Source organism: Thermobia domestica, chromosome 10 (assembly GCF_964235325.1).
Source record: "Thermobia domestica chromosome 10, izTheDome1.hap1.1, whole genome shotgun sequence".
Lineage (NCBI taxonomy): Eukaryota > Metazoa > Arthropoda > Insecta > Zygentoma > Lepismatidae > Thermobia > Thermobia domestica.
Genome location: NC_137463.1, coordinates 155,476,581 through 155,501,445, shown reverse-complemented (window position 1 = coordinate 155,501,445; position 24,865 = coordinate 155,476,581). Strand labels below are relative to the sequence as shown.

Here is a 24,865-nt window from a genome sequence, read left to right as displayed (position 1 = left end):
ATCTTGTATAGAGTCACAGCTGAAAGACACGCTGAACTCTATATCACCTCACCTCGTGAGATATTCTATTTTTGCATAATTTCTAAACCACTTTTCTTTCTTTGAAACTCCTCCTTCCTCTTAGGACACGCATAGGTTCAAACCGAATCTTTCTTCACGGTTGGAGGACGCAAGGCTACTGTACCATACGCGTACAACCCTTATGAGTTGCGCAGTTTGAGTAGCACGCACGAATAAACCACGCTTACATTTATTATATATAATTAATAAAATCTCATATTAGGACTAACTTCGCACACCAAACTTTTAACAATGCGACTTTTTAAATTCTGTTCATCATCTTCTTTATTATTATTATTATTATTATTATTATTATTATTATTATTATTATTATTATTATTATTATTATTATTATTATTATTATTATTATTATTATTATTGCAATAGCTATATGAAGCAATTATCTCGGCCAATTTCGTTAATACACACCATTCAGCAACCGGTAGTTGTAGAAATCAGGCTTTTGCAACAGCAATTGTTAGCTCAATCGGTAGAGCGCAGATTTATGGATTCAAGGGTTACGAGTTCGAATCTAGCCTAAGTCAAAAAATTTTTTCTGATATAATTCTTGAGATGGAAATGTTTCTCTCTTCACCTTTATCTCGTAATTCTGAATAGAGATGTTTGGATGTGAAAGAAAAAAGTATACTAGGATATAAGAAAAGAAAGATAAATTACATGATACCTTTTGCAATTTTTAACTATATTTTCACCTATCTAGGACGTTTCTAAAAAGTTCAGACTTCTAGACCTCCTTTTCGCTCTCTTACGTGTCCTTTAACTAATTTCTACAATTACTTATTGAGTCTAATTTACTTATAATTACTTATTGAGTAATTATACATATATTACAGATGTCTTATCTCTTTCTCTTTTCTCTACATCATGTCTTGAGATGAATGTTTTGACAGTAGGTTACAGACACGATTTTACAAAATAATATGATCTGCGATATCAGTGATACATATTGTGCTGTTTAACTTAACATATAAAGCAATAAATAGAAAAACTGAGAATACGAATGTTTTCACGCACTGATGCTTCAAATCTGTGTCTTTACTCCCTATACCTATGTTAATTCCCTAGTCAAAATAAAAACTCTTCAAAATTAATCAAAAATTCTTATACAACCATCCCTTCCTTGGAGTACTGCGCGGTCACATACCCGTCACTGCGATGTAAAGGCACTTATGGCGACTAGGATACATGTTCCCTTACAGACACAAATGAAAGACGTCTTGATAAAAATTAACAAGGGGTACCATAAAGCGGAGATTTTTTTCGATATTTCGTACTGTTTTCATGATTTGAGTGTACTTCCAGTTGGAGTTTCTAATCCATGTATGATCAGTGTTTTACTTCTCCTTACCTGCATTAGGAAATAAGCAAATACATCACATACACAGTTAGTTATAATGTCAGTGATACATGGTGTTCATTGGGCAAAATACTCCAAACAATACAGGACATCCTGGATAAATGATTATCCTTCGTTTTTCATTATCATTTGACCATGAAACAAACGCTTTAGAGATATAGAACCCATGTATACAACTGTGTGGTGTTGGAATGTATAACTCGTAGGATATGACGTTTAAAAAAAAAGAAAAAAAACTTCAACACTTCCAGTGTATCTCTGAAATTGTAATAAAGAAATAAGGGCAATGTTTATTAAATATTCAATTAAAACTGGACAATCTACAGAAAACTTGGAATTCGTCAGTTAAAAACGGTACGTTTCTAGCACTTGTGGTTTTCGTGATCTCATTATCGAAAGAATTGAAGACAAACATATAAACTTTCCTTTGGATACAAACATATAAACATAGCATTTTAATATATAGATACTTGAATTTGTGCTTTAAATAAGGAATGTGCTGTTAAATGACTCGTCACATAAGAACGAGAAAGGACGAATGAGGTGTGACAAATAAAATATTTCTGGTTATTAAGAAAATCATTAAGTACATTGCCATAATTACTTTCTCATAAATACAAAATAGTATTCTTTTTAAAAATACAACACTTTGGAAAGTGTGACACTCGAACAAGGAAATGAAGCAGTATTTTATTATATAAATACCAGAACATTATATTATAAACAAGTAATTATGTAATTGTAGAACTATAAGATGAAAGTTAGTAAGTGTGGTCTTTGATGGCGATTTATATTGTAAGGTCCTAGCACATACTCAAGTGTTCTAATCTTTGTATTTTAAATGAACAAAAAGTTGAAAGAAACATCGAATTTCAAAGAGGAATTAGTTTCGTTGTAAACTATGTGATATGCTTCATACAATAACAGTTGTTCCGTTAAATGACCTGCGTTCCATCAGTAAAAAGATCAATGAGAAGTCCATACACCTTAAATTGTCACATTCATGCAATCATGAAACACGTGATCTCTGTAAAATCAGTGAACTTGGATGTAATTTATTTCCAATTCATCACTTTCTTTTGTTAATCACTTACGAGCTGTCTATGGAACAACGACAAATTAGTTGCTCCCTCAAGCTGATTATTTAGATGACAGGCACTTACATCCTCTTGAAACATGTCTGTCTCCTATGCTTAATTCTTATTCTAAATATTCTATATAACTTGAAGCTCTCTCGTAGACTCATCAGAGTCGGCAAAGGGTCGAAGGGATCTTTCGTCCCTTGGATATCTAGTTATCACCTTCAAAGTGGTCCAGTGGGTATATTTTTAATTATATATACGTATTAACATATATTTTGAACAATAATACTATCTCATAATCAGGAAATTATATCAAGATGTGAATGAAGAAAAAGGACCAATGAATGGCCATGACATGAGATTACGATCTCTCACAATTTTCCCTTTCTTCAAATACATTAAGTAAGGAGACCAGCTATGATCCCGAAGACATTGTAAATATGTAAGCTTACATTTTCAATTACATTTGGTGGAACTTGTCGGTATAAAATTTTGATGTTGTCATGGCATTCAAGCGAAAAATATTTTAAACAGGACACTGTTCCTGGAAAACGATTCATTTATATAAGTGTCTTGTTAATTTCTATCGCTTGGATACTCTAGAACAGTGGTTCCTAACCGGTGAGTCACGACATATTGGTGTGTAGCGAAATTTTTAGAACCTAAAAGTCACGAAGCATTTATTAAATAGTTAAAAACAATTTTTGAGACAGATTGCACTAATCAACGCCTCCAGATGAAGCAACAATGCTCCGTACTACAAAGAGTCAATACTATATAGAAATCTATAGGCTTACACTATTTTAACATATTATCATTAACAAAAATCAAACGTGTCGCGATGTCATGGGCATTCAGTAAAATGTGTCGTCAGTCAAAAGAGGAGTTGGGAGAAGGATTGTGAAATTTGGGTTTCGTTTTACATCACCGACAAAAATAGAATTGTAAAGGTATTTTATACTAATTTCGTTTCAAAAGTAAAACTTTTTTTTTTTTTTTTGCTTCTGCTCGAAAACACGATTTAATTGGCGTCGGGCGTCCATAGAAAGTTCTCAATTATTCTCAAATGTTATGTTCGTTGCTCTGAAAATTGGGAAAGGACCTTCCACTCAAGTTGAGAAACCAGAGAAAAACTGTAAACAATTATTGAGGCGATTATTTTTTATGCAACACATGATCTGCCTTTATGGGGAAAGTACGTTAAACCAGGCAAATTCTACGATCTTCTCGAATATAAAATCGATTCAGGAGACAGAATTAAAGCGTGGGAACAGTAGATACCGAAAACCTTTAAGCTTAACGATGGTGGTCTAGAAAGTCTAAATGTGACACTGGTGATCAATACGTAGTTGCTCGGTTCACACGCACAGAGGTGGCATTATGTTCAAGAGTGCAGTCATTGTGCTGTGTGTTGAATAGGACAAATGGCAGTACTCGACTAAAACATGGTGCGTTAATCAATCCGCGAACAGGCCGACATGCTATTCATGTATGGTCGTCGAGAAGACAATAGGCGTGAAGCAGCATAACTCTCTCAGGAGCTTTTTTCTAACAGACATCAACCATCATACAAGATGTTTGCACCAATATTGGCGTATGTGTGAAACAAAGACCATATTCCTGCCCATGTGGATGCTAGTCGGTCCGGTCGTATATGAACATCTGTTATGAATGAACATGTTAGAGGCTGTGGATAACGAGTCAGGTGCGAGTACGAGAGAACTTAGCCGTGAAATTCACGTTAGTCATATGACTATATGACATGCGTTACATGAAAATGCCTTGTATCCATCTATATGCAAAGGTTACAAAGACTGGCGGAAACAGATTTCCAACCACGTGTAGCAGTCTCTCAGTGGTTCATTCAACAGAACATTATCTTCATGATGTTTTCAGGGATCAATACTGTTCACTGACGAGACCACGTGTGGAATGGATTATATCCTCAACGTGCATAACACGCACGTGGTCAGATGTACATCTCCATGCTACTGTTGTCGCTCATCATTAACACCAATTTGGACTCAATGTATGATGTGATATTGCCCATGATCAACTGATCGGTCCATACATGCTACCCTGAAGACTGAATTGAACAAAGTATTTTAACTTCCTGCAGAATTTACTACCCGAATTACTGGAAAAGGTTTCCCTAGCGACTCGTTGCGACATGTGGTACACACATGATGAGGCTCCTGCCCACTTCAGTGTGAATGTCCCTAGATGTTTTAACAACAACTTCCCAAGACATTGGATCGGTTGTGGCGGTCTAATGCATAGATCTGCAAGATCTCCGGACCTGAAAACGCTGAATCCACTGGTTATTTATCTGTGGAAACACTTGAAAAGTATAATGCATGCTACTCCTGCCAACGTTGTCAACGATTTGGAACACTGTATTTATAACCCCTGTACCAGGTATCTTCGAAGAGGTTCACCAATCCCTGATCCGGCGTTGCCATGAATGCATTCCTGTTCGTGGCAGACACTTTGAACATCTCCTCTAATGTGCCCGACGAACTTACGTTTGTGTCTCTCTGTATATCGATATCTACCACTTCGAACTTACGGTTCTCCCGCTTTCAGTCCTCTCAAACTCTGCCAATATTTCCAATATGCCATATGCTAACAAGACCTTTTTTGTTTAGCTCGGTGTTAGGAATCACCATACGACCAGTGGCGAAGCGTAAGCGTAGGCCCGACAAATTAATAATACAACTAACATTTAATGTATCAAAATGTTTCAAATTACAGTCAGAATTCTAATTCCTTATTGAGTTAAAAAAACTACCAAATCTATTTATTTTAAAGAGAATTTCTTAGCTGTATTTCTAACTAGAGATGCAAAAAAGCCGGCTTTTTTGAATCGATGGTTTTTTTCACATAAAAAGCCGGCTTTTTGGGGGGAAAAACGAGAATTTTGGAAATTTTGGCTTTTTTTCATTTTCATGTTTTTTCTATCTAAATAGCTTTCTTATAGTATGTTCTATAGTTAGATAAGAATTCCATGACCTAAATGCCATGTTTCGCTCTGAAATTCACCATCAAGATGGATGGAGCACATGTTTTACGAATTAAAGCTAAGATGAACAATGTAGTATTTGAGGGCAATTTTAGAGGCTATTTAACTTTATTTTAACTTTTGACTTATCGACATTTTTTTCTTCTCTAGATTATTTTAGTTTGTCATCCGTGTTTCATTTCTAAGAGCTGAGTACTCTAGCTTCTAGCGCAAAAGTTAAGCTTATGTCTTTCTATATATGCGTCAAAGCGTACGTTTTTCAATATATCCGTCAAACCGTACTTCCACATTTCTGTTATACTGTAGCTGTGCAATGATTTAGTAATAATTTTCCGGATACAATCTTGAATACCAATTTACACAAATAATCAGTAGCGAATTTAGAAAAGTACTTTGGGAGGGGTACCTCTGATTGTTTCGTTTTCTAAAATGTCCTAATTTCATTTGGGAGGTGATTGAAGTTTATGAGTACAGGCATAATTAATATTTCCTTTCGTTTATATGTTTAGCAATAATTTTCCAGATACAACCTTGAAGATCATTTTATACTGAGAATCAGTGGCGGATTTAGAAAAAAGTATTTGGGGAAGGGTTTTTCTTACTAATGTTTAGTTTTTTCTAACCATTCGTAATTTTTATTTGACGGGAGCTTAAAGTTTATGAGTAAAGGCATAAGTAATAGATATTCGTTTGTTTTAGACATTCCGTAACTTTGGGGAACAGGCTTCAGTCCGAAAGACCGCTCCCCTAACCTTCGCAAAACCGTCACTGCTGGTAATTAGTAATAATAACGATTTAAAAACAATAAGAAAGAAAGTCAGTCAACTCACAGTACACGCACTATTTCTACATTCACAGATGGAATGAATAAAAGCTTTGTCAGAATGGTCGAATGCTGGGTTGAATCCCGGACTTCCCGATAGAAGCGCAAAAGCTAACCACTCAGTCATGTTTGTTGTCTCAGTTGTATTTAGCTTAACTCAAACATATTCCGTAGTTCTTTTTTTAGGGGGGGCGTAATGATATGTTGAATCCCTCTTGTTAAAAATTCAGGAAACTTGAGGATTGGGTAACCCGTGACGGTGGTTATATAAAACTTAACTGTAGAATTTGAAGAATATACAGAACCAAAAGCTGTAGATGTGCAGCCTTTAAGTGTATCATACAAATCTAAGTATTTCTCTTATGTTTTATTTTAATTTTCTTGTGTTTCAAAAAGAGGGTATGGAATATTTTGAAATAAAAATACTACATACAATTTTGTTAGTTATTTGTGTATTTTTTTAAAGAAGTGTTTAGTTTTAGGACTGACTGGGTTACACCAGCTGTTTTTTTCTTTCTTCTTCTTTAAATAACTGGTTTAAACCAAAAAATAAAATGAACGAAAAATGCGAATCGTGTGAACTTCAGGGTGACATTTCCACATATCAAACCATCTGCATTAGTTTTATTTCCTCTTCACCTTTTAACCAAGGTGTCCCATGTTCAATTCTTCATCGAACCACAATCCTTCTTTCATGCGCAAACCAAGTACCGGTTCGGATGTCACTTTAACCGAAAGTCTTCCCCTTGATAACCTCCGTATTACGTAAGGATGTTAGGCCCAAACATACGAAACGAAACCAAATTGTATATTTCTGCATGCCTGAATGCCTGTTGTTTTATAAAGAAGCCAAGGTTGCTTAAATATATTGATAGAAATTGGCAACATTTACCGATTGCCTACGTAGCTTTTAACATTAGCTTGGATTGGACTTTCAATGATATCTACATGCTAAATTTGTAATTTAACCTTAGTTTTAGCGTACTGATCATGATACGTTGACCTTTAAATTTTACATGCAAAGCAATAACAGGATTTTCCCGTTATTGTTTTACATTTAAAGTAATGACGGGATTTTTCCGATGGCTAGGGCGGGAGTCTCTCAATTTAAGAAATTTACTGACCGGACTTCTTTAAGCTTATGGGGCCTCTTCCAACATAACCCCGTTGTTGCATAATAACACTAAGGCGAAACAAACTTATTTCTGAAATATGTAATATAAATACATAAAGCAAAATATCTAAATCAAAAAACCTGGTTTAAACAAAAAAAACTGGTTTAAACTTCCCCCCAAAACGGAGTTTCTGGCATTTTCAAAAACAACACTGCTTTCTTTGCCAACCCTGCTTACTTTTGTATATAGGAGGTTAAAAAATTCTTATTATATACATTGGTTAATCCTTTGGAATTCATAATGTAAATATGTTGAAGTAAAATTGTTTGAAATATCTTTTCGAAATTCATGGATTCTTTTCGAGGTTTTATATTATTATCAGCATCAACCACTAATTAAATGATTTTTTGTGTTATAGAGAAAGGAAACAAAGTCTGCTTTATCAATTTAAAGCAGAATTTTGACAAAAAGCCCAAAATTTCCCAATCAAAAAAGCAAAGCAGAAAAAAACGAGTTTTTTTTCAAAACAGCCGTTTTTTTCCCAGCCCTTGCATCTCTATTTCTAACACTGTTTAGAGTTGAATTTATGTGCATGTATACATAGTTTTTGTTGTTGTTGTTTAACTTAACAAGAAAGAATGAATATATAAGTGGACGGAAATTATTATTATTATTATTATTATTATTATTATTATTATTATTATTATTATTATTATTATTATTATTATTATTATTATTATTATTATTCAACAAATATTTACATGAGGAAAACACGCAATATGTATGATTGGAATGTACCCATTTAGCTCCACTACAAATATTTTAAAGTGCAGTTCATACTTTCTTCTGTCTGGGGTTCAAACCCTGCTCCCGCCAAGTGAACTTTGTGGTGGACAAACATCGTGTGTGTGGATTTCATAGGGATTCTCCTGTTTCCTAGCACTTTCTTCATTCCACCATTTTCATTCATTTCTCATCTTCACCGTCTCCTTTAGCCTAGCCGGCATAAGCTGGGACGTAAAACTTCATTTCATTTTTTTCTTCTGTCTGGGATTTTCAGGGGATTGAAGTGAATTTCTTCCTCATTTGCTGTTTTCATTTCCTGCATATTTGAAAATCGAGGAAGGGAAAAAGAAAGTATATCCTTTAATTAGCTGTCAAATTTTTGGATAAGCGTTTGCTACTTGCATCTCTCACTTTGAAGTAAGTTCAATACTGCATTTAATTAATGCATCGCGTGATAACGACTTCACTAGAAATGTTAATGCTCAGAAGGAACTTTATTTGAATCACCGTAAGATATTTAATATTGTATTCTACGGAGTGGCATATTTATGGGGCTGACTTTCGGGCGTAAGCATTCGCCGAAATTTTATCGCAACTTTATATATATAGGCCTATTATAGTATATATAGGCCTATTATAGGCCTATATATAATATATATAGGCCTATTATAGTATTTTCACATTTCCAGAAATAAAGTTATCAAAGCCCCCCGAAACAAAATCCTAACTACCTCATTGATTCTATGAAATAGAAAATTCAACTAAAATTACACACAAATAATATTATTTTATTCTGTAGGGTAGCGTCTGGTAAACTTATACATATGTTTAATGTAGCAGACTTATGTTTTACAAGCTATCATGAACCAGGCGTCATGTAGGAAAAATACAGCTACTCTGAATAACTCCTCAGAGTATATGCCTAAATTAAGCAAGTTATCACTAGTAGAAATGCATAATTCTACACAGAAATTTCTTACTCTGTGCTAAGGTAATCATTTTGTAACATACTAATACTGAAAGATGCCTTCAATGCTAAAACTAAACTCCCAGAGGCGAGCCTCTCACCTTCCCAACAATGCGTGCCACCCCCTGAGCAACAAAGCCCGTAAACCTGTCTAGAGAGCTGATGAGGCTCAGACAGAAGGGACTCCGAGTGTTTCCAACCTACTATTTTGTTAAAGAAAAAAACGAAATGAAGTATTTACTTTATTTTATAACAAACCAAAGATAAAGAAAATATACGGTAGAAAACAAGGTAAGCCCGGCCTCAGAGCCTCATAGTACGCTTCGCTACTGCTTACGACATTTGTTATAATGAAGTTACGACCTGTATATATATGGCCTTTACAGCCCATGAAGGGCAATGGCCTGCCAGATGGCCCACGTTCAACTGGCTGATTCGTGGTCACTGCATCGGCTTCCAGATGTTGCATTTCTGTTGTACTTGACCGGAGTTCGAAATCCTCTAGTTCAGGTAACGTCTATGCGTAGGAACATTTTAGCGTATGCGCCTTGGGCGCGGTAGACCCGGGTTCCATTCTTGATGGAGATCATGTTGTTCTAATCCCACGTTAAAATGTATGTTCACGTCTCATGTAACCTTGGCGCTGAAACGGATAAGAAATTCCAAATCAACTAACCAAACAATTTATTATTACTTCTCACTATGTATGTCCTCTTGAGTATAGTTTACAATAAATACTAAAATACGATTATCTAAGCGTCTGTGTGAGCCGTTGTATTAGATTCAAGGTATATTTCATTTTTCCATTAAAATTACATATCTATTGAATTAGTCTTCTGAAGATAAAGTAAAATTACGACAAGATACTGTTACTGTTAACTCCCATATTATAATGCTAATTCGTTAATTTCTTAAATTCAAGTGAAACATATCTTCGATCCTACAGATAACTATTCTTTGCTGTGTTCGTTCTCTGTATTAGACGATGCTTTGTCCTCGTGCTTCTCTAGCTTAAACATCTATCTGCTTTAACTAACTGACTTCCTAGACTATGGTTTTGGTGGATAAAGAGTAAAGTTCATACACAACAACAACAACAACAACAACAACAAAACAATAGAATTAAAGTCTGAATCTTCAAACGTAAATTCTTGAACTGTTGATCAGTAACAAGTCTGCTTTAGGATCTTGAAACTCAAGAGTAGGCCTACATTGGGTACCTTCATCTGTAAATCCCAGTGATTGTGGATCGAAATGCATAAATAAAAATCATATCGCTATAATGTTCAATATTTCATTATTCCTATATGGTACTCTCTCCTCATGTCGGAAGCTGACATGAAATCCTGATTTTAAAATAATCAGGCTGGATGACGCATTAACAGTTTTCTGTTTAATTGATTTATAATAATTCTCAGTACCACATCTCACTAAATCGTGAAACACTAAATTCAATTATGATCCCCTGATTCTCCGTTAATACACCTTTCAATAACGAAAGATATTGAGAACTATATTACTGAGTTTAGATGAAACATTTTAGAATCCTGGCATAATACCGAACCAGAGTCAATCGCGCAAATGACGAGATTTTACAATATCCTTACATAATCCATCTCAAACACTTTCCAAAGGGGGATGTTTGGGATTATTTGTGTATTTAACAGTGTGTGTGCCTTTAGCTGGCAACAGTGTTCAAGTGGCTTAACGCTTTTCTATTTTTTGGTGAATAGTGTGTGAGTGTGGAGGCAGCAAGAACATGAAGTTTTGGTGGACCATATATCATGGTCGAAAATCATATAACATAACATAAACAATAAGCCATCCTATCAAAATCATTTACAACTAAGGACCTTGTGAACATGTTTATTCTTGTGTATTATTATTGTGTGCAAATTGAAGTTGTAATCATTAAATACAGTGAATTTATATTTGGTTGCATTCATGTGGTGTACGAATCAAGCCTTACAGTCCACTACTATGAACATTGTTTTTAGCATTGTCATTGTACTTGAGTGAAGTTACAAATATATACATTCATATTGTACATTGGTCCTCCGGGCCGGATGAGTGCAAAGCTTTCTGACAATTGTGAGAATTGTTCTGTGCTGTTATGAAGAGAAATGTGTTTGTGTCGGCCTATATGTGGTGCTATCACGTACGTTGGACAATCAGCACGTTTTCTGTGTAGGCGGACAGCTGTTGTACCAGGACCACGCTTCTGGTGTATATTTCATAGGTAAAAGAAAACAAAAAACATCATCATCAGGTCAGTAGTTTTTTATTCTTCATATTTCTGCGTAGCATTTAATCATGAGTGAATCACACCAGCGTCTTTTAAGGCAAAGATCTGCATACAGAGGCCAGTTAACCAGAATAAACACTTTTGTTCAGGCCTTTGATCCAAATGAAGGCAATATAGAAGAAATACGTGCACGCTTAAAACATCTAAATAACGTCTGGTCAAAGTTGCAGGAGGTGCAAGATACTATTGAAATTGATCAAATCGAACCCGAAGCGGAAGCATTAAACGTTCGTGCAGAAATTGAAAATGTGTATTTTTCTTTAGAGGCTCAAATGCAAGCACTTGTTTTAAAGCATGGAAATAAAGAATCAGCTGTTAATAATAGCACTAGCAGTAGCGCACAAGTTAAATTACCGGTCATACAGTTGCCTGCATTTGACGGGAACTGTAAACATTGGTTATCATATAAGGACACTTTTATATCTCTTATTCACGAGAATAAAGACATTTCCACAGTACAGAAGTTTCAGTACCTCCGAACTTCTCTTAAGGGCGAAGCGTTAAACCTAATTGAAAATTTACCAATTACCGAAACAAATTATTCAGTAGCATGGCAATTACTCGTTGACAGGTATTCAAATAAAAAGCTAATTGCTTCTTCTTACATTCACGAAATACTACAAATCAAGCCAGTGTATAAAGAAAATGTAAGTGAACTTCGCGCTTTTATAAATACAGCTACTAGCAATATAAATGCGCTACAAGCACTTGAGCCAAACGTAAACCTCACAGACGTAATTTTGACCCAACACTTTGTATCAAAATTAGACGCAACTACTAGAAAGTCATGGGAGCTTCAAAATACGAATTCTAATTTTCCTGCTTTATCAGAATTCTTTTCGTTTCTCGAGAAACGTTGTCAGGTGCTTGAGAACATGAGAACTAGTATTGATGGTGTGAAGCAGGGTAGTAGCGTACAAAACAAACGAACAAAAAGTATTCAGTCATCAAAGACTTATTTATCAACATTTTCAAATGCATGTGAATTTTGTAATAGCCAGCATCCCTTATATTCTTGTTCGTCTTTTGTGAATGCGGGACACAGCCAAAAATTAGAGTGCATTCGTAAAAATAAATTATGCATGAATTGTTTGAAAAGTAATCATTTTTTGAAGAATTGTAAATCGAGAGGTTGTAAAAAGTGTTCCAAAAAGCACAATACATTACTGCATGTAGACGTAACAAAGGACAAATCAGTGCGGTTTCCAAGTGTAAGCAATGCCGCGGGGCAAGAGCATAGTAACAACTCAGATTCCAGTGAAAATTTAGGGCAAGTGTCATATTGTGCATTAAAGGCTAGGCCTAACGCAAGAGTGTTGTTATCTACTGCAATAGTAAAAGTAAGGGATAACAGGGGAAATTTGGTTCCTTGTCGCGCGCTTCTAGACAGTGCTAGTCAGACCAATTTCGTAACAGAGAATTTGGTGCAACAATTGAACATCAAACGGTATAGACAGTATACTCCAATTCAAGGTATAAATCAAGCGATATCTAATACAAAGTACTCTGTAGATATTAGTGTCCATTCATGTGTTAACACATTTTCATTGAATATAAGTTGTTCAGTTCTCCCTCACATTACAAGTAAACTACCGGAAGAAAGAATTAATTATGACGATTGGAACATTCCCAAGGACACTGTTCTAGCAGATCCTACTTTTAATACGCCTGGAGACATAGATATTCTGTTAGGTGCGGAAGTATTCTACATAATTATGAAGTCAGGACACAAAACACGGCCAGGTGATTTTCCAGTGCTTCAGGAGACAGAATTGGGATGGATCGTGGCAGGACGCATTCCTCAAGAACGTGACCCCCATATTCCATTAACAACATGTTTTGTGAAGACAAACATAGATCTACAGCAACAACTTCAAAAATTCTGGGAACTAGAAGAAATTACTGTTACACCTAGATCAAGCGAAGAGCTTGCATGTGAGCGACATTTCGTTCAGAATACAAGAGATCATACAGGGCGTTTCATTGTACGATTGCCTTTGCTTGAAGACCGTACAGTTTTAGGCGATTCTTATCAGCAGGCATTGGTTAGATTAAAGCAATTGGAAAGAAGATTCGATCAACACCCGGATTTTGAAGCTAAATATACAGAATTCATGCAAGAATATGAAGATCTTGGTCACATGGTAAGGATAGATGAGAGTAAAAAGGAGGACGTCAGCGTTGCATACTATTTGCCACATCATGCAGTTTTTAAGCCCACAAGCTCTACAACAAAGCTCCGTGTAGTGTTTGATGCTTCAGCAAAATCTGACAGCGGAAAAAGCCTCAACGACATTCTCTTAGTTGGTCCTACAATACAGCAAGATTTGTTTTCTATCATTTTGCGCTTTAGAACTCATTCGGTGGTATTCACTGCAGATATCGCTAAGATGTATCGCATGGTAAATGTTCATCCAGAAGACACGCCATTACAACGTATATTATGGAGAAGATCTAGAAATGAACCGATTCAAGTTTTTGAGTTGAAAACACTAACGTATGGTACGGTATGTGCTTCATTTGTGGCCACAAGATGCCTACAGCAATTAGCAGACGAAGAAGAGCATAATTACCCTGTAGCAGCAGAAATATTACGTCGAGATTTCTATATTGACGATGTTTGTAGTGGCATGAGCAACATACAGCAAGCTCTAGAGGTCCAGAAGCAATTGAAAGAGTTACTGGGAAAGGGAGGTTTTACACTTAGGAAATGGAGTTCGAATGATCCAAGGTTATTGGAATCCATCTCGCCAGAGCTTCGAGAAGTGCAACGTCCAATCCAGTTCCACGAAGGCCAAGGCGTCAAGGCATTAGGATTGTCATGGCATCCAGACAAGGATATATTTCTCGTTGAAAGCAAGACGTCAACAATGAAGGTTCAAGAGTGCATTACTAAACGCCAGATTGCTTCAATCATTGCCTCTATATTCGATCCATTAGGAATAATTTCACCAGTTGTCATTTCATACAAAATATTTTTGCAAGAATTGTGGCGGCAAAAGGTTCAATGGGACGACAGTATACCAATGGAATTAGCAAAGAAATGGACTCAATTGTACAAGCAACTTCCATTAATCAATCAGATTAAATTTGACAGATTTGTACTCGTTGAAGGAAACATAGCGGAGATTCAGATCCATGGTTTTTCAGATGCTTCTCAAAGAGCATATGGAGCCTGCATTTATATGCGATCAATCAATCAACAAGAAAAAATATCAGTTAAGTTATTATGTGCTAAATCACGTGTGGCCCCAGTCAAGAAAATCACTCTCCCACGTCTGGAGTTATGCGCAGCAGTTGTTTTGGCAAAGTTAGTTCACAAGATTTTACCAATTTTAAAATTGAACATAAGTAGCGTCCATTTATGGACCGACGCCCAAATCGTGTTGGCATGGCTAGCTTCTCCGTGCAACAAATGGAAACCTTTCGTGGCCAACAGAGTAGCTCAAATTCAAGACTTAACTGACGTTAGCTGTTGGAAACATGTAACTTCTTCAGACAACCCTGGAAATTTAATTTCAAAAGAAATAGATGCAGTTTCCATAAAGGACAATTCATTATGGTGGCACGGTCCACAATGGCTTTCTAGTTTAGAATCTAATTGGTCAATCACAAGTAAGGATTCACTGCAACCAGATCAAGTTCCAGAGACTAAGGGAACCATAACATTGACAGTCACTTCAAACAATTGGTGCAATAAAACCATAACAAGATTCTCAAAATTGTCAAAATTAGTTAGGACAATAACATATTGTAGACGTTTTGTTCATAACATCAAACACAAGCAAAACAAACTAACAAAAGGTCTTTCAGTACAAAAACTCCGCACAGCGCTCCATGTTTGCATCAAATAAACACAAAAAATTGGGTTTCACAGCGAATTGCAGCATCTTCGTAATGGAAACATTGTTCCGTCAAAAAGTAAATTAAACAATTTACATCCATTTTTAAATAGTGAAGGCATAATCCGAGTTGGAGGAAAATTAAAAAATAATCAACTTCCGTTTGACGCCAAACATCAAATAGTTCTGCCTTCAAACCAACACTTAACAAAACTTATAGTTGAAGCAGAACACTTAAGATTACTTCATGCTTGACCCCAATTATTAATATCATCACTACGCCAGAAATATTGGATCATCAGGTGCAAACAGGTAGTAAAACAAGTGATCCATCATTGCTTCACATGTTTCAAGTTAAAGGCCAGTGGTTCAAAACAACTTATGGGACAGTTGCCAGCAGCTCGTGTGCAGCAAGCCAGACCATTCCTAAACGTAGGCGTGGACTACGCGGGAGCGTTTTACATAAAATCAGGAGCAGTTAGAAATAGATCTGTACGTAAGGCATATGTTGCATTATTTGTTTGTTTATCCACCAAGGCTATACATCTGGAATTGGTAACAGATCTTAGTGCGCAGTCATTCATAGCAGCTTTACGCAGATTCATAGCCAGACGAGGAAGATGTCTCAATATATACAGCGACAATGGCACAAATTTCGTTGGAGCCAACAACGAATTGAAAGAATTGTATCAGCTGTTTTCATCAGATCCTTTTAGTTCTCAAGTTCATGATTTTACATCGACCGAAGGAATTCAGTGGCACTTCATACCACCAAATTCGCCGCATTTTGGAGGACTATGGGAAGCCGGTATAAAATCAATGAAATACCATCTAGTTCGTATTACAAAGGGTGCAGTGTTAACATATGAAGAGTTTGCAACATTACTCACACAGATTGAGGCCTGTCTCAACTCTCGACCACTTACAGTGCTATCAAGTGAGCCTAACGACATCAGTGTTCTCACCCCTGGACATTTTTTAATTGGAGAAGCACTTACAGCTTTACCAGAGCCTAACCTCACCGATCTACCATACAACCGCTTATCTCGTTGGCAGAAGATACAACAACTAAAACAACACATTTGGAAGAGATGGTCCCGAGATTATTTACATGGTCTTCAACAACGCTCTAAGACAACTTCACCGCAACACAATCTCAAGGTCGGAGATGTAGTTTTGCTGATTGAAGACAACGTTCCTGCATTGCAGTGGAAATTGGGCATCATTGAAAAAGTGTTCCCAGGAAAGGATTTCTTAGTTCGTGTAGTGACGGTTCGTACTACAACTGGAACATATAAACGTTCCATCAAGAAACTAGTTGCATTACCATATAACAAGGATTAGAATTGAGATTTGGGTAATCTAAAAATAAGTACAGTTCTTCAAGTTTTGTGTTTGTTTCGTTTTTTATATGTATCATTTGTTTTATTTGGTCAGACCTTAGCTGACCAACAGGGGGGAGTATGTTTGGGATTATTTGTGTATTTAACAGTGTGTGTGCCTTTAGCTGGCAACAGTGTTCAAGTGGCTTAACGCTTTTCTATTTTTTGGTGAATAGTGTGTGAGTGTGGAGGCAGCAAGAACATGAAGTTTTGGTGGACCATATATCATGGTCGAAAATCATATAACATAACATAAACAATAAGCCATCCTATCAAAATCATTTACAACTAAGGACCTTGTGAACATGTTTATTCTTGTGTATTATTATTGTGTGCAAATTGAAGTTGTAATCATTAAATACAGTGAATTTATATTTGGTTGCATTCATGTGGTGTACGAATCAAGCCTTACAGTCCACTACTATGAACATTGTTTCTAGCATTGTCATTGTACTTGAGTGAAGTTACAAATATATACATTCATATTGTACAGGGGATGAATAATATACGTTACTTTAAAATCTCTCTTCTAGCAATCTTGCTTGGACAAAGTGACATTTTGTTTAGTTTTACCTGACCATCATTATTTAAAATAATCTAACTGATTATGTGTCGTTACACTACCGTTCGGACATTTCTAATTTTCGTTTCCTCGTAGATGAAATGTAAGAACTCACCATTCGATGGCGCATACCATTTAAAATTATTTTTATTAGACCTAATTCAGGACCTTTAAAACACAAAGCATTCATAACTATTTCGTTTTTCACAATGATCAATGAATGATCAATCAACAATCCTTTCTTACCACAATTTCACTCTGAAATGAACGTATGACGAGTCAGTTGCGTGTCGTAATTATTTATTAACGTCAAACGCAACATTTCCCCTGACACATGATTGCTTAGTATAGACTACGTTTCCCTTAGCAATGCATCCTAAAATAATGTTTTGTTTAGTATAAGATTTTGCTAAATTATTTATGGAAATTTATCGAATATTTTATCGCTACTTTTGGTTATATGTTTCATAATCAATACATAGCATTCATATGTATTCGATGCCAAGTATAGTTAGTACTAACGGTAGTTCAACATGGTTTAGTATCACTACTAATATTACTAATGAGAAACAATGAATATTGTCATAACGAATTTTATAACATTAAACAAATCAAAGGAAACAATTTCCAGAGAAAAATAAGTTTCAAAACCAATTTGTTAGTGGATATAATTGTGCAAAAACAAAATTAGGACATTTAACAACCTAAACATTATTTTTAAATAATACTAAAATGCATGCCTTTATTTATTCATAGCTCAATGGTAATAGAATCAAATTCAGTATTGCAGGTAGTGAAGTAACTGTGATATTTCTTTTTATTTTTCCAGGTCAATAGTGATTTGAACAGCACAATAATAAACAACCTAGATTCGTTCAGTATGTATGAAATTTCTGTAACATCTTTCAACATACATGGAAGTAGTTTGCCGTCATATAAGATTAGAACACTTACGTTATCTCCAGGAATGGTGAAACCTGTTGTTGCTGATGTCCCGAAGTTACCAGATATCAAAGGTTGTTGTCAGAAGAAGGGAATTAACCATATGACGTAAGTATTAGTGTAATCAATTTGTAAGTAGTGAAGGTTAAGTTTATCATTCAGCCTTGTCCTTCGTGTTGGTAAGTTTTAATATTTTTTTTTTTTTTTCATTCTGAAGGGCTCAGAACCCTGTCACGGTTTACGTAGTATATACGTTTTTCAACATGACGTGCGAGCTCTTGAATTGGAGAAAGTGATTAATTATGCACTTAAAAGTGCTGAGAACTTTGAATAATCCGTGTTGAACGTTTTCGTTAAAATATCGTGATACAAAGCTTAGAGATAGTGATGAGATGAGACTTCATGCAGTCTCTGTCTCGCTTCGATTGACAAATATAAATCTTCCCTTTCTCTATCAGAAAGCACTAAGCTTAGTGTCGTAAAGGGATCGCCTTCATATTACGTAACGCGGCAAAGAGAGGAGGGAGTCTGGTCTTGCGTTACGAAGTGTGAAAAGGGGAAGGAGGGGGGTTACCTCCTTTGTTACGTAACGTATTTTTTTGCTCTAATTTTTATTTTTATTCTCAGGTTCATATGCAATATTTTAAACAAATAATTTTATTCAGTTCTTTTATTTTTTGTAAAAAAAAAATATTTCTATTGTTTTCGGAAATTGTGAATATATAGCCTATATAAATTGAATCATGCAGAAGGGATACAAAGACTCTACTAGGCACCAGCATGACTGGTGTCGAACACTTCGTGTATTATAATACAATAAAACTCCGTTTTATGGCTATCGCAGCATTGCATTTACGGCACACGCTTTTCTGGAGTTAGTGATCAACACCGTTTGTTAGTGATCAACACCGTTTGAATATGCCCTTGCGTTCCCACTCGTATCGCTTGCTGAGGATCTTATTTAAAACTTTAGATTTGAATCATTACCCAACTCAATTCTTCTAATGGGTTCCGCATGTGAAACAGAAGGAACTCTTTTTCATGAAATAATATTTTCTACGACGAAACGATTCACGATTTACAGCAAAATAAGATATTAAAAACCTAATTCGTGGAGTATTAATCTCGTACTGAATTTTTTGTACAGATGGATTTGAGTATTACTTCTGGTGAAATTGAATTTATTCGGATTCTGGCACTGATTTAGGATAAGAAGAATTTAAAAAGTGATAAACTGAAGTCCAAAGTCCAAATCGAAATCTTGTTCTCCAACATGTTCCTGCTGCTTCACGTGTACAGCCACTTCAAATCAATAGAATTTCTTCGCATCGTCGACACTGGCGAACTTAAAATCTGGAAGCATCCTGGATCCTGGAAAATGAGGTTGATGTCAGTTATTTTTAGATCCTATTTTGCTTGCATTTTCCAGCAGTACTTCCTCCTTTCCAATCATCGGTGACCTAAAAGGATAGGTGCGATCTCCTTGGGAAAACAACAGTATGCAAGTTCGAAAAATTAAAACTGGTTAATTAGAAAACCTTATGGGGTTAAAATATTATTACGTTACTGTAATTTTCTAATAGTTTGATTTGTTGGTGAAAAACACTACAAATATATTCAGAATACAAGCGTTTTGTAATAAAAAGTTCTACCATTAAAAATATTTTTTGTTGTAACAACCCACAAAATAAGCAAAATTAGTGAAAAAACATCAATCAAAAAGTGTTACGTAACAAAGATGGAGGGATTCGGCCTTGCTTTACGAAATGTGACAAGGGGGAGAGAGGGGATAAAAATTGGTCAAAAATAGCTTTACGTAATATGAGGACGGCCCCAAACAGTATTGTTTTTCAGCAAGCAGTGGGTTGCTTAGAACAGTCGTCTTCCTGCAGACACGTTCAAGCCGCGGGTCTTCCGATGGAATTAAATCACGTGAACATGGTTGAGTGAATTTTCCCTCTCTTGTTTAATTAGGGCGAAACAATCTTCTCTTTTCGTTTCCGTATGTATACGTATAATGATATGATAGTGCTAACATTCAAATTATTTTGAACTCATTTCAAATAGTTATTTAAGAAATCTTTAAGATAATGTTTTTTAGAGTATTCATGTAGTATTCCTGTGGTGATAGGAATTCAGTTCCAAGCCAATATAGAGAATGAAGTTTGGAACAATATGTGCACTGGTCTTTCAATAGAGTTAGTCTATCATCCCATCATTTTTACTTCCTTTCTTCATTTGACGATTCACATATATTTTCCTCATCTAAAATATTTCAGTTGAAATATATTGTATTTATTGCATTGATCTTTACTAAAAATGTTGTTGATTTGGTACTATAATGTATGTCTTAAACTGAATAGAGTATAAAAGTTTATACATTTTCTTTCATTTCTCCAAGGTGTGTGGACAGGTTATGTGATCCTACACAAAGTGATATTACAGAAGTCACAGATCTAATGATATGTGCTCCTTGGGCAGCAGAAACATTCAGCTGCTTAACTAATGGAATAGATCATACTGCATGTTGCCAGGCCCGTGGACTACCAGCTCTATGTCAAGAACTATGTGTTGGAAATATTACACAGATTGACTTCAATTACTTCAAGTAAGTTCTACATTTCATTTTTATGTAATAAATTTACATAGTGTGTGTACCGTTTATATTTGAGCTAATTTTTAAGAATACGTATCTTTATATGAGACAATTTTATAACTTCAAGCCCAGTGATTGAAAAAGAAATAATGCTTAATTCTCGCAATCCTTCAAGGTGAAGTTATAGAGATTTTTGTGAAGTAATAGAGAAACAACTTTTCGAAATAGAAGAAAATGGAAAATATCTTAAACGCATATACTTTCAGCATGTTTACAACTGGGTAGGAATCGTACTAGTAATATATAGATGCATGCAAGATAACTCTTCCGGGTGGAATTTCACCATCCGTGCAAATAATAAGACATTTGTAATTTGTGTATCAGAAAACCCCACATACTAAATTCCACGCCTTTCTCCAACGATTCATTAGAAACAAATATACATGTTCAGATATAAAATTTATATTAATTTGTATAAAATTTCTTAGCCATGATTAATAGTAAGGAAGCTAGAACACTTCAAAATTTGCTTTCTTGAGCTTTAGGGAGTTATAACAATAAAAGAATAATTTTACGTCTCATGTTCATAGCATCAGAATTTGCTGTATTCATCTTATATAAAGCATCGCAGCATAAGTTTACGAAGTTTAGCGATAGTATTGTCAGCACACACGTATATGACTGTGTACAGGTATATAAAATTAGTCTAAATCGAAGGAAAATTACAACTTGAGGCTACACTACAGCAGAGGAAACGTCTATTATACTGTCTGTACAGAGCATGATACTAGTAATTTGAACGTCATCGGGCAATATGACGAGTGTAGTTAAGTGTGAACCACAGTGTGTATGTAAACTTGATGCCAGCAGCTACGTATTGTGCAATTATGTCACTTCTAGCTTAACGCATAGTAGAGTTGCAACGTCGCTAGTTGTTTCACATAATTTAAATTCGCGAGGTTAGAAATGATTCAGTAGCAATCAGTAGTATAATGCAAATGTGTTTAGTAGTAACACGCGACGCAACAAAGCGGACTGGATAGACGGATAATGCGGGACGCCCTAACTAACATGATGGTGATCGAGCCACTGTGGTATGCCATGCCATGCAAGCATACAAAAACTAAACAAAAGATTGTTGAAAGCAAGTACTTTCCCGTGTTCCTCTTTCTTAATTACCCCTTGACACATGCTATTGCAGAGCACTCCTTCGATGGCATTGGGAGAGACAGTACTGACAAGACGAATGAAAGGAGATAATATTTGTCAAAGAGAGTCGTCTCTGTATCTCAAACAAAAATGACCGTGCGCGTTAATGAACATGTTAGTAAAAGTTCTGGTTGACGTAAAAATACCATATGTTTTCGCACCCTCGACACAGAAACCAGCCACACCTTGCATTCTGATATTAAAGGGAATGATATGCGGTGCTTCCCAATTACTTCTGGCCTTTATTTAGGAGAGTGTGAGCAATGGATGTATTTTTGACGTTGTCTTATTTGTATACTTTGTGGGGCCCAATTTTCCACTAAGACAATTTACTTCACGATATTACCACGGCATCCCAGTGCAATTTATTTGATATATATGTTCTGCGTTGGCCCGGTAGCTGTACGGATTTAAACCCTATCGAACACGCATGCGGTGTGGTAGAATGATACCAGACCACCAGCGAGACTTCGGTAAAAACATTGTCTATCTATGTCAAAATCTACAGCTAGCATAGGAAACCATACCCGAAACGTTCAGTTTCTATATGGGCTGCTGTTTCTCTGTCCACTCAGGTTGATCAAGTGTGCTATTAATATGAGAACTCGTGTAGACTGAATATCTGGTACACCATGTTGAGATGTCCCATCAGCACCATATTAGGATCCCTACCATTTATTTTCTTTCTTTTGATATTTGTATCCACAACAGACTGCTGATATTCCATTCTCAAACGGCTGTACTGCTACAAATTGTCAAAAGAAAACTGCAGAAGTATTAAAATAGCTTAGTATTATGCGAATTTACATATTTGACGTTTTTTCAACAGTTATCCTAAAATGTATCCTTTATACCTTTAAACTTTTGTCTTCTAGGTGCTTGAAGTATATGAAAGATTATACGAATTGCTTGCTGCAAGGATATGGAGTATTACCAAGTGCACCATTGGAAGTGCGTGTGTCAAATATTGATTATGATTTCGCTATTTTACATTGGAGTACACCTAAAACGCTCGGTGATACGGTATCGCATTATAATATCCATTACCGTATTATAGCGACGTATGACAATGAGTACAAAACAATTCAGAGAGTAAATCCACCATATATACTGGAAAAATTATATAGTAATACAGAATACGAATTTTACGTTGAAGCAGTTAATGAGCATGGAGTAGGAGAACCATCAGCTCGTGTAGTATTTCGAACTCTTAGTAAATTAGTTGAGGAGAAAATAGAAGAATCTAAATATTATAATGTGACTTCATGTTGTGTTGAGGCTGATCTTAGTGAAGTGTGCCTTCCGTTATGCTCATATGATGCAAGTATGAGTGATATAAAAAATTTAGCCGTTGTTTGCGGTGTTGAATTTCATAAGTTATTGAAGTGTGGTGCCGGCGGAAGAAATCACCAAGGTTGCTGCCAAAGACGAGGAGTTCCTCCATCATGCCTCAGCCTTTGCTCTGGAGTTATTGTAGATACTCTAATCGCTACTGCAACATCATGTATACCTTTCATTGGGAACATTGTTCAATGCTTTGAAGAAGGTAAGTACGCGTAAGTACAGAGTATAAAGAAACAAGAAGATTACTTGTAATTTACGTTCTAACTTACTAATTGCTATTTTTAGAGATTATGAAATAGACTCAATACATACATTATCTTTCAAATATTCAATTAAAATAGCTTTTATATATATAATGTTTCTAAAATTTACACGATGAAATCAAATATTACCAGGATTTAATTTAAAAATATAATGTATACATTTTTGCAATCATAATTTTTAATGTTGACATTTTACACTGGTGTGTAAACCTGAAGGATAAAAGTAAATTTTGAATACTGTGTCGGCCCCAAAAGGCATTGATCGGTGAAACCGTACCCTACATAGAAAGTATGCTACAGTATAATACAAGAAACAGAAAGAAATACGTGATTAAAGGAATAATTCGTACATAGACAATAACTTACACTGAAAGCACTGCGACTCGTCATTTCTCTTGACATTACAAATCATCACAGACGGTGATATATTCTCATCAACACTCTCTCATGCTGTTTGTAAGGGTCGTAATGAGATTTTATGATATACAGTTCCATTACTCCACCAGTGCTGTTGGCAACTGCTGGACTTCTTCTTAAAACGTCCTAAACGTACTCAATTGGACTTAAGTAGCAGAAACAGGCAGGCCAATCCATTCGCTGAATATCCTCTCATTCCAAGAGTTCTGCAACCTGCGCTGTTTGATACGGTAGCGCATTATCATCCACAAAGTAGAAGATGAGACCGACTGCATCTATGAAAAGACCACGTGGAGGAGTACAGTATTAACAATAACGTTGACTGGTGAGTGTGCCACGTTCTAAAATTAGGAAGTAGCATGCTCATCCAACATTATGCCTCCCCACATAAGAACACCGAACACCGAAATGATCATGTTCGACAGTGTTTCTGGGTTCATTATGCGTTTCCACCTCTCGCCAGATGAGTGTACGCCCAGAATCGCTACTCAGACTCAATCTGTTCTCATTGGAGAAGAGAACGTGGCCCATGATCTTGATATCACTGCAATCGACGTGACATTGTTACTCTATAATTAGGCAATTTGCAATTCTTTTATATGTATTTGCAATTGTACCTGCTGTCGTTTCCTTCTTAGTTGTTGCACAATATAAGGGTTGTCTTCTGCTGTAGTAGTTGACCGTTGTCGACCACCACCTCTTCTCCGCATAACATTACCTGTTGTTTGGAATGTTTCTCATGTGAAACAGTGTTGTGGACAATACAAAAT

General features: G+C 35.7%; 1 protein-coding gene across 5 annotated transcripts in view; it reads left to right on the top strand.

Moving 5' to 3' along the window:
- LOC145662786 (Ig-like and fibronectin type-III domain-containing protein 2) overlaps nucleotides 1-24,865 on the top strand; it is a 1,216,055-nt gene that overhangs the window by 964,998 nt on the left and 226,192 nt on the right. For all 5 annotated transcript variants that reach the window (XM_081728668.1, XM_081728663.1, XM_081728665.1 and 2 more), the window contains 3 exons: nucleotides 18,154-18,374; nucleotides 20,668-20,874; nucleotides 22,947-23,617. In XM_081728668.1, coding sequence (XP_081584794.1) covers nucleotides 18,154-18,374; nucleotides 20,668-20,874; nucleotides 22,947-23,617 — 1,099 coding nt within the window. The remainder of the gene's footprint in view (nucleotides 1-18,153; nucleotides 18,375-20,667; nucleotides 20,875-22,946; nucleotides 23,618-24,865) is intronic.